The 11,060-nt window shown below is 45.3% G+C and overlaps 1 protein-coding gene across 1 annotated transcript; it reads left to right on the top strand.

The window, feature by feature from the left end:
• Nucleotides 1-2,126: 2,126 nt before the first annotated feature.
• hsp90ab1 (heat shock protein 90, alpha (cytosolic), class B member 1) lies at nucleotides 2,127-10,568 on the top strand. Its single transcript, XM_036549176.1, has 12 exons — nucleotides 2,127-2,225; nucleotides 3,966-4,109; nucleotides 4,543-4,749; nucleotides 5,118-5,277; nucleotides 5,602-5,735; nucleotides 6,113-6,418; nucleotides 6,506-6,671; nucleotides 7,114-7,304; nucleotides 7,875-8,022; nucleotides 8,524-8,792; nucleotides 9,381-9,714; nucleotides 10,057-10,568. The coding sequence occupies exons 2-12, from the start codon at nucleotides 3,966-3,968 to the stop codon at nucleotides 10,167-10,169; spliced, it is 2,172 nt and encodes a 723-aa protein (XP_036405069.1). The 5' UTR covers nucleotides 2,127-2,225; the 3' UTR covers nucleotides 10,170-10,568.
• Nucleotides 10,569-11,060: the final 492 nt, after the last annotated feature.

Raw genomic sequence — 11,060 nt, 5'->3', positions numbered from 1 at the left:
ATTTACATATAAAATCTGCAACACATCTGTAATAGCATCACGTTTATTTTACCATCAGTGGCAAGGGTGCAGTGCAGCCTATCAGTGGTTCCTGTCTCAGATGTTTAGAATAAGTGATTTATTTTGGCAATGCGCTTTTGGCGATTCATTTTAGATCTAATCAATCTAACGCTGCAGAACAGTTTTTTTCCCCCGACTTAATATTACGTCAGGGGCCCCGCTCAGGGGCTCCCACTGTTACCGCTGCAGTAACTTCGAACTATATGTAGAGCTTATACGAAATTTTTGGTATATTCATATCCTTGCAAAAACGCGATGGGATCATTATGTGCAAAAAAAAACAATTAACTCTCAGTTCTTGCCGCAGCTTCTGCAAAAAAAATCCTTTCCCGTTATTTTGTCTTATACCATCCAATGTCGTTAAAGTTAGTCTGAGTCCAGTCATTTTTCAGAAGTCCGCTATGATTCAGCAACCTTTCATAATTAGATGGGAAAGTCCTTCCTCACACACTGAATCATACACTGTACAGCTAACCAACATGGCCCTGCATATGATCACATGACTAAGAAACACGGAAGCGGGTGTCGATTTATTTTTCTTATCGAAATTGTACGTTAATCATTCAGAATTATATTTTAAATGAAGAATGACAGTACAGATAACTATAACGAATCGCTTACTGTTCAGATAGATTGTGGGGGTAGCCAACATTGTAACGTCAGATTGTTTCACTTTCACCACCTCGCTAGCTAGCTCACTTAGCAGGTATTTCCTACAACCAAGCTAGACTACACACAGTATCCATCTTGCGCGAAACTGACGTAGCTGCATACCAAGCGAAATTAGCCGTAGCAAGCCCACTATTTGTTGCTGACTATTACGCTCTTCACATTATGCTTAGCCTATCCTTTGTAATGCTACTGCTGCTAACTTCCCCATGTCCTGGCCAACCGCGTGTTTTGCCGCGAAAAACACCGCATTTGACAGGCGTATGACGTCATCATACAGGCGGGTTTTAGATGGAAAGTGCTGGAAAAAACCGAAGCGCAACCCATTTAGACTGGCCAAATATCCTTCCGTGGTAATGTAACGTATTGTAGTCAATGCGGTGTAGTTATTAATATATAGCTGGAGTGCCGCAATAGCAGTTTGATTAACAAACGTGTAATCATTCATTCCAGTGCAGGTCCAGGAAAAACAAACAAATAGCTAAATTTGTATCAACAGTAGCCATACGAAGGAAAAAAAGATATTTAAAATACGTAACAGATATACACATACACACACACATCTCTTATTATTTTTGATAGACAGATAGAGCGCTAGATGTGGGTCACTCATTCTGATCCTTAATATATGCTATTTTAGGAGTAGGATGTGTTACTCGTGATTATGCCCATGTTATTGCCGCTTGAGTGACTTGCACCTGTCATAAGGGCCTTACCAGCGGTGTTCGCTCATTTTGGGCAAGTAGACAAATGTTACCACAGCATGCATGTGAAAACTAGGGATGCGCATCACAGATAAACTGATGCTTAACTGTTCTATTGCTCGCAAAATTAAAATATTCCAACAATCTGAACCTGCGTTTCTTTCCAAACACTGGACAATATTTCAGTTCAGTTTTTATTCATTTTTATTCGAACAATGATGCAAATAATGTGAACAGTGATATAATGATCGCGTAACCACACAATTGATGACATTTTAACCGTTATGTTGATCAGGCTAAGTGGGGTGGCAGGAAAAAACATACCGGAGGCCCCATTAACAGACATTTCATAACACTGACATAATATTTAAGACCTAATGATCTAACATTGCACGCCAGATAGAAAGCCAGCAATGCTGGTAATCACTAGTCTATAAACTCCTCGTCTAAAAACTGACCCATGTCATTATTTTCATTTTTCAATTTAACTTACACTTTTAAATGAACGTGTTGTGCACAATTTACACACATTAAAACATCATAATTGTGTTTGCCAAGCTCAGAGAGACACTACATACACAAGGAAATGGCCCTAGTGTTGTGAGAACGCCGCATAAAACGAGGCCTGCCGCCGCGGATGGATACGCCCGCATACACACAGAGGCTATAAAGATATCGGTCTTTTTAAACGCAAATCCCTTTCTATTTCCTAGCGTCAAGGTGCAGAAGGGACCGGACAAATTGGTCGCATTTTATTCAAGAAACGCAAGATAAACTCAACGAAACGAAAGGGTATGTTAATGTGTATTCCTAAATTACGCGAGACAACGTTAAATTAATTTGTTCTTTGGACTGGCGAAGTCTGCACAAAATGTACTAGGCTGTAAAGAAGAATAGATAGGGCCCCGCATCGTTGAAACCTATCGGTTGTATTGATCAGGTGTAATGCTTACTGTTTGTCCCATTAACGCCTTAGTTTTGCTAAAAGTCACATCTAGGCAGTTAGCAGGTTCCATTTGACTAATTTGGTGGGTTTTGTCGGTCTGCTAGCTAGTAGCTAACGTTACTATTTATCCATTGTTGACGACCTCGGGGTGTCTCCTCACACACCCGTCTTATTTGTTAGCGCTATCCCGCATTGTGCGCTCCGAGCCTCTCTACGGTTGAACTGGCAAACTGGACTAGCTGCTGGGTGTTTGAAACACCTGCTTTAAATGTTTGTTTGTAAAAGCTCAAAAATGTGTTACCGTTGTATTTATGGGGGTCATTAACAGTTTTCCGGGCTTGCTATCGGGTTACTACGACGTGGTTGGGATGGCACCTGGCGTGTGGTTACCAAATGGAAATGACTGGTTAACAAGCTAACGAGCTTAATTTATGGATCTAACGTATTTTTCAATTATCCGAGTTCCAGGTAGCCAGCCGTGTACTACTCGATGGCTCTATAACTGTTTGGCCTGATGGCCTCTTCTAAGGCAAGCCATTTAAACTTGCGTATCAGATATTTAAACTAGCGTCACGGCGTTGAGTTATGGTCGTAACGAACGAAAATTATGGTTCCGTCTTTAAATGTAGTTTTGATTATTGAAGCTTTGCACTGATACCCACTCTGTTGGCTACCCACGTGTTTGGTGCGGCCGTTGTCTCCTCTGAGGTCGCCATGTTGTCTTGCTCAGCCGGTAACGTTGCGTAACATCCGGAGGTGTGTAGCGAAAGCAAGGAAATGCAAAATGGACTGAATGATTGTGCAGAAAATCGGGACCTAACAACGGAGCGTGTCTTCTCCTTGTTAGATCAGCCGATCTGAATGTTGAACTTTTTTGGATGTAGCGGAAGAGCATATCCAGTTGGCTTCTGTATCAGATGAAGTTGGTTAATAATTATACAGATCGGGTTGTTGACTAATTGTACGAAGAGAAGAAGTAGGTCAACTACTCAGCCATATAACTAGATGACCAAACTTGAACATCCAGGAGGATTAACGTCCGTTAGTGTTGTGTCACGCAGTAGAGACTGGGTCTGCAGTTAGTTGTCCTTCCCTCTGCAATGCAGTTATGTCTCGTCATCCTAGCCGGCACCATTACATTAACTATGATTTTTCCGACCAATCCCGGAACCAAGTGGTTTTCAAACGTTCATTTAAGTTTTCTTTTAAAGTTCAAACTTTGCAAAGTTTTGAGCCTTTTGAGCTCTGCAGGCATATATTTAGGTTTACCTACAATGTGTCTATAGAAAGAATTTATGATTTAACTAAGATTCCATCTGTCAGGACTGTTCTCCATATAATCCTGCCCTCAAAGGAATTGCTGCCGTTTATTTGCATCACAATACATTACTCGAGTTACACCAGGGCAATTTGATTGGGGGGGAGAAAAAACTATTCTGATGTAGGTGACCTAGCTCTACCAGTGTCATGATTGTGCCGTCAATCTAGTATGAACCATAGTCACATTATGGGGTTCCTGACACTCTCCCCATCACTGGTGGTAAGGAGTTGCATTTGATGGACCTGCAATTTGCTTTTTCCCCCAGATGCCTGAAGAAATGCGCCAAGAGGAGGAGACTGAGACCTTTGCCTTTCAGGCAGAGATCGCTCAGTTGATGTCCCTGATCATCAACACCTTCTATTCCAACAAGGAGATCTTCCTCAGGGAGCTCATCTCAAACGCCTCTGATGTAAGCGGCTCCGCCCACATTGCATCCAGTGCAGTCATTGGGTCCCAAGTGTACGATCAGTTCACATCATGACATTAATTTAGCAGACGCTCTTATCCAGAGCAACTTCCAGCACAAAAGTGTATCCATTCAAGTTGAATGAGCAACCGTGTCAGACCAGGCTAACAATGCTCACAGATCAGTGAGAGTGAGCATAACACTATTCAAGCCCTACCACAAGTTAACTTCTGCTAACTAGACTAGACAGCCTAGAAACTAAGGAAAGCCACATACACTCACTACCATACATTAGTCACTAGATTACAAAATCCAAAACTGATTTCAATACTACATGTAAAATAAACAGCAGGCAATACAAGTAGCAGATGTTAGGGGGTGGGGTCAAAGCAGATGGTCGCATAGTGGTGATAACACTGAATTCTTCAACCTGCAGGCTCTGGACAAAATTCGTTATGAAAGCTTGACAGACCCCAGCAAACTGGACAGCGGGAAAGAGCTGAAGATTGACATCATCCCCAACAAGCACGAGCGCACGCTCACCCTCATTGACACTGGAATCGGAATGACCAAAGCCGACCTCATCAACAACCTGGGCACCATTGCCAAGTCCGGCACCAAGGCCTTCATGGAGGCTCTGCAGGTACATCTGAGTGATGGACTGTTCATACACACAAAAACCAGTATGTATGTAGTTATGCACTTTCTGTTCTGTACTTAAGGCCCATTACCAGTTAATGATCTGAAGTCTTATAAATTGAACAGAACCTGTGTTCATCTCCCCACCTTCTTTCCAGTTAAGTGTGGGTGTTAGCCAGATGTGTGTGTTAGTGTGTCTGTGTGCGCACGTGTCTGAATATCTGCCTGCCTGTCAGCCTTTTGTTCCGTTTTAATACGGGAGGCTCTTAATGCTAATTAGTTCAGATTTGGCTCCATCTCGGTGACTCCAGTGTGTGGGGCATATTTGGTATCATGTAAATGTTTCATTAACTTTTGTCCTTTTCCCTTTAGGCTGGGGCTGATATTTCCATGATTGGCCAGTTTGGTGTGGGTTTCTACTCTGCCTACCTTGTGGCCGAGAAGGTGGTTGTCATCACCAAGCACAACGACGATGAGCAGTATGCCTGGGAGTCTTCTGCTGGCGGGTCCTTCACTGTCAGGCTGGACCATGGTACGCTAACGCAGCTCTGAAAACTGAAGTGAACATTAGGTGTCTTGAGATGGACTCTTGGAGGATGCTAATCCACATTAAATGTGTTCTTGGTGCAATGCATGGTCAACGTTTTGCGTATTGAGCCATGTGGCACAAAACGCACAGCACAAGATCATACACCTGTTGGGCAAACATTGAACGTAAGAGCAAAGCAAATGCATTAGTGAAGTGAATGTTCGGTTACCTGTTTGTTTCTGTCCGCTTGCTTTTTCTTGTGTTGAATTCTGGGTATCGTGGTCAGAGAACGATTTCCACAAGGCGTTTTTTCTATTTGTTTCGCAGGTGAACCTATTGGCCGAGGTACCAAAGTCATCTTGCACCTGAAAGAGGACCAGACTGAATACGTTGAGGAGAAGAGGGTCAAGGAGGTTGTGAAGAAGCACTCTCAGTTCATTGGCTACCCCATCACCCTCTTTGTAAGTGTAGCGTCAAAGATTGTGATGGAAGGGTTAGGATTCATAAACCCTGTAATGGGTGTTGGTGTTGGCGTATAGTCAATCACTGATCTGGCTTAACTAGTCAAAACCTTTCTGTCCAAGGCATAAGCGGAATGGTGGTTTCAGTGTGTTGATGACAGCACCATCCATTTTTGGGGAATCACAAAGACCCGTGTTTATTTCTCTTTATGCCACCATTTCTAAATGTATTCAGGTTCTGTTCCTTTGAAAATCCAGTGTATACAGTGTAAAATTGCTCAAACAATTTAAACAGTCTTGTAAGAAGTGAAGGTAGAGCCTTATCACAAATGCTGCTAGAGAGTATGGGCAAGATTGAAAGTTTTTCTCGTTCTCAGGTGGAAAAGGAGCGTGACAAGGAAATCAGTGACGACGAGGCCGAGGAGGAGAAGGCCGAGAAGGAGGAGAAAGAGGAAGAGGAGGACAAGCCCAAAATCGAGGACGTGGGGTCCGACGACGAGGAAGACGCCAAGGACAAGGACAAGAAGAAGAAGAAGAAGATCAAGGAGAAGTACATCGACCAGGAGGAGCTGAACAAGACCAAGCCCATCTGGACAAGGAACCCCGACGACATCACCAACGAGGAGTACGGAGAGTTCTACAAGAGCCTGACCAACGACTGGGAGGACCACCTGGCGGTGAAGGTGAGGCTTGGGGAATTGTGTGATGGTCTGTCAGATGTCCGCTCCTGTTAACCTCGTGTGCTGACCGCCGTCTCTCTGCTTCCGCAGCACTTCTCCGTGGAAGGCCAGCTGGAGTTCCGCGCCCTGCTGTTCATCCCGAGGCGCGCGCCCTTCGACCTCTTCGAGAACAAGAAGAAGAAGAACAACATCAAGCTGTACGTCAGGAGGGTCTTCATCATGGACAGCTGCGAGGAGCTCATCCCCGAGTACCTGAGTAAGAATGCAGATTTACGCTCTACGAATGCATCTGTAGTGCCAAGCTGACATCCTGCAGCTTCATTCCCAGTTTGACATTGTGGTCAGTCTGTCAGTGACTTTGTTTTGTGGCAGACACAACATGAAGTTATGAAACCATTTTCTTAACTAGTCAGTTACATTTCACATTACATTAGTTAAGAGCAAACAGTTAAGAATGGAAGTACTGCACTACCTGGGTAATGCAAACGACGCACTCAGCTTTTGTTGTCATTGATCCACATTTGAAATATGAACAGTCTTTGTTCATCAGCAATTAAAGCCATTAGTTTCTTTCAAGGTTTAGGGAACTTCGGTTCCAGAATAATGTCCTGTCATATGGACAGACCTTTGTTCTTTTCATATGGCCGGTCTGCATTGCCTCTCTGGAGCTGGGTATTTATTTCCATGTTCCTCTGCAGACTTCATCCGTGGTGTCGTGGACTCCGAGGATCTTCCCCTGAACATCTCCAGAGAGATGCTGCAGCAGAGCAAAATCCTGAAGGTGATCCGGAAGAACATTGTGAAGAAATGCCTGGAGCTTTTTGCCGAGCTGGCGGAGGACAAGGAAAACTACAAGAAGTTCTACGAATCCTTTTCCAAGAACCTCAAGGTAGTTAACTCCTCACTTCAGTGGTACTAAGACTGGGACTTAACTTGACTTGGTTTCCTTACCACAATTGTTTAGTAAATCCAGTACTCTGGGGAAGTTCTTACTCCATGTCTTGAGTTCTGGCTAGGTCAGATATATGAAGCCTGTACTAGATCACTAGGTCTGACCCTACAGATTACCATGAAGTGTTCTGGCAGGGCAGTGTTAACTGTCAAATATGCCACCTACATCTGTGCAGTCAGCGGGGGTTCCCTGCGGCTGTCAGAAAACGCTGTTGCAAGAAGAATGGAGGTGTTGGCTCCAGCAGGCCGAGGCGGTGGCACAGTGCACCTCAGAAATGCAAATATGGCATGACTAGAGTCTTCGGCAGATCAAGTGTAAAACATGAATGTGGAGAAGTAGTTTGTTAAAGTCAAGGTTCTCATGTAGTGTTCTTGATCAGCGGTAAAATGTTTGAGAGCATCTGAAATTTGGTGGAAAAATGAAGCACATGCTGTCATGGAACCGATCCGGTTGAGCTGACATGGATCATTCCCTAAAAGCAAGTTTCGGTCTTCCCTTCGTTTCCAGTTGGGCATCCATGAGGACTCCCAGAACCGCAAGAAGCTGTCAGAGCTGCTGCGTTACCACAGCTCCCAGTCCGGAGATGAGATGACCTCCCTCACCGAGTACCTGAGCCGCATGAAGGAGAACCAGAAGTCCATCTACTACATCACTGGTAAGCTTCATGAAACCCCCGAATGGATTTGAGTTGGAGACAGCGTTCTTATGTTGTCCAGATCAGTTTAATAGGGTGGGGCTGTTGCGTACATTGTCATTTAGCAGACGCTCTTGTCCAGAGCGACTTGCATAGCATAGTTTTGCACGTTGTCCATTTACACAGCTGGATATTTACTGAGGCAATTCTGGGTCAAGTACCTTGCCCAAGGGCACAGCAGCAGTGTCCCAGCAAGGAATCGAGCCAGCGGCCTTTCAGTTTTGAGCCCTGCTCCTTACCACTGCACCCCACTGCTGCTACTGTCACTCTCCATCCCATGTTCTGGTGGCTCATCCAAAACTGAGTGCAAGATTAAGCTCAATCTAGTACATTGGTTTGAACTTGGATTATATGTAGTCACGTTCACGTAATGCACCGCCCTTCCTGTGCGACATGACAATACAGCGTTAAGGATGCTGCTTTTCACACACACTGAAAGTGTTGCTTTGTGGTGTCGCTCAGGTGAGAGCAAGGACCAGGTGGCCAACTCCGCCTTCGTGGAGCGAGTGCGCAAGCGCGGCTTCGAGGTCCTCTACATGACGGAGCCCATCGACGAGTACTGCGTCCAGCAGCTGAAGGAGTTCGACGGGAAGACGCTCGTCTCCGTCACCAAGGAGGGCCTGGAGCTGCCCGAGGATGAGGAGGAGAAGAAGAAGATGGAGGAGGACAAGGCCAAGTTCGAGAACCTCTGCAAGCTCATGAAGGAGATCCTCGACAAGAAAGTGGAAAAGGTAAGTGTGTGTGCGCACAGTGAAAAGGCCACTCTTCCTTTAAAATTCAGGAGCAGCCAGTCATGTTGGGTTTCTTAAGTAGCCATGGGAATGACTCGGGCAAGCACTGATGTCATTTCACTATTTTGGTTGCTCACAGGCATCCTAGTGCACCGTAGCCAAATGGCACTCTGGGTGAGTCACTGTTCTCGTAGCTTAAGGCTGCTGGATGGATGCGGTTTGCCACTTTGTGTGGTTTGTGGCAGTTGAAATTAGCTTTGCCATTGAAGGTGGAATGCAATGGCAGAAGTGTGGCAGTTAGTTTAGTAGGTGCTTGAGGAAGGCTGTATTCAACAGCAGTAGTAGGCAGTTGCCTTAGATTTGAGACTTAACTTTGAACCCCCCCGAGCTAAATTAGATGAGTGTTTCGAGTGAAATCTAACATGTACTCCCTGCACGATTTTGCTGACTTGTTGCTACTGTGTCTGCTTTGGAATTTTGTTTGTCGTGAGCTAACCCAAACTCGGCACAGCTGGTGTGGTTAAACCTGAATGCTGCGAATAACGGGGTCGGTACCTGGCTCACGCTGCCCTCGGTTCTGTCCCGCAGGTGACGGTGTCCAACCGCCTGGTCTCCTCTCCGTGCTGCATCGTCACCAGCACCTACGGCTGGACGGCCAATATGGAGCGCATCATGAAGGCCCAGGCCCTGAGGGACAACTCCACCATGGGCTACATGATGGCCAAGAAGCACCTGGAGATCAACCCCGACCACCCCATCATCGAGACGCTCCGGCAGAAAGCTGAGGTGGACAAGAACGACAAGGCGGTGAAGGACCTGGTCATCCTGCTGTTCGAGACCGCCCTGCTGTCCTCCGGCTTCTCACTGGACGACCCCCAGACGCACTCCAACCGCATCTACAGGATGATCAAACTCGGACTGGGTAAGCTGCAAACCCTGTCACCGGGGCAACATCCATATTTACAGTTAATGTGTTACGCAGACATTGTAAAACACCCCCCCCCCCCCCCCTCCAGCTATCTCCTGTCCGGTGGCTTAAGTATAGTGGGTGTTGGTACTTACTGAATTTTCAGCAAGTAACTCTCACATATAAGTACATTTCTCTGAAGTACAGGGGACCTCCTGGGATTCAAATCTTAACATTTTGCGAAAAAGCCCTGGTCTCTGCATTATTTCCCTTGGTGCACTGTGCACATTCTTTGAGGTGGTGAATTTGTCTCATTCTAAATATTTTGGATAACTGAAATTTTTTTTCTCTTACCAGGAATTGACGATGATGACATCCCCACAGAAGAACCAGGCACTGCACCAGCTCCTGAGGAGATTCCACCACTAGAGGGCGACGACGACACTTCACGCATGGAGGAAGTGGACTAAGAGGCCTTGTGCCATCCTCTACCTCACTTTTCCAACGAACGCCCTTTTTTTGTTTTGGTTTTTTTTCGTTTTTTGCCCCCACCCCCCACTTTCCTTGGAAGCCTGGTCAGTGTCTTACAGTAAATTTGTGAAACTGATGACGTAAAGTTTAGTGGACCAGTGCTGCTCTCTGTCAGTAACCTTGTTCTGAGGGGAAACCAGATGTCGATTTCGTGTAAATGTTTAGCAGTGAGAAGCATGTGTCTGGTGTTGCCCTGTTGCACTGGGTGAGAGTGAAGACTGGTGGGTGGGTGTGTGCACGGAGCAGGGGGGGGATGTACATTCCTGTGTCCTGAGATGGGGGATGGGACTCGGGCACAGCACACACATGGGGAAAACGGATTTTCCAGCCGTGTCTGTATTCAGTCTTGTCTTTCATTTTTGCTAAAAATGAATAAAATCTTTAAGATATCTTACTCTGTGTTAAGGTGTAATTTATTTATGAAATGAGGTAAATGGAGATGACAGCTGTTACGAAGGGGGGGGCTCCATCAAAAGCAATTTGAAGATGATAGTTTTACTCTTAAGTTGCAGCTGAACATGGCCTGCAATTTCCAGGCAAATGTATTAAACATTGATGCTGTAGATCCTGAAAACTGAATCTTTGTTCTTGGTGACCTTAATGGCTGAACTCATGTGGCCTCTAATGTTTGGGGATTGGTGTCAAGTAAGTTGTTCCTCTGGATCTCAGTGCAGTGATCAGTGCTGACAGCCATCAACCTGATGCTAACAAGTTTTTACTTCTCTCCCATCAGTAAAATGGTAATGTTTAGTGGAATACAGAACATAACATACCACAAACTCTTAAAGCCAGCCAAATGTCTTCTAAAGTAACACTGGCAAATTCTGAAT

This window comes from Megalops cyprinoides, chromosome 17, assembly GCF_013368585.1.
Source record: "Megalops cyprinoides isolate fMegCyp1 chromosome 17, fMegCyp1.pri, whole genome shotgun sequence".
Classification (NCBI taxonomy): domain Eukaryota; kingdom Metazoa; phylum Chordata; class Actinopteri; order Elopiformes; family Megalopidae; genus Megalops; species Megalops cyprinoides.
Note: the sequence above shows the minus strand (reverse complement) of the source record. Positions and strands in the feature narration are given on the sequence as shown.

What these genes read in the sequence shown, in the direction of transcription:
- hsp90ab1 (XM_036549176.1), top strand. Translation starts at nt 3,966, where the DNA reads ATGCCTGAAGAAATGCGCCAAGAGGAGGAGACTGAGACCTTTGCCTTT. An exon ending in GCTCATCCCCGAGTACCTGA is followed by an intron (nt 6,672 to 7,113) that starts GTAAGAATGCAG and finishes GTTCCTCTGCAG; the next exon opens with ACTTCATCCGTGGTGTCGTG. An exon ending in CCTTTTCCAAGAACCTCAAG is followed by an intron (nt 7,305 to 7,874) that starts GTAGTTAACTCC and finishes CTTCGTTTCCAG; the next exon opens with TTGGGCATCCATGAGGACTC.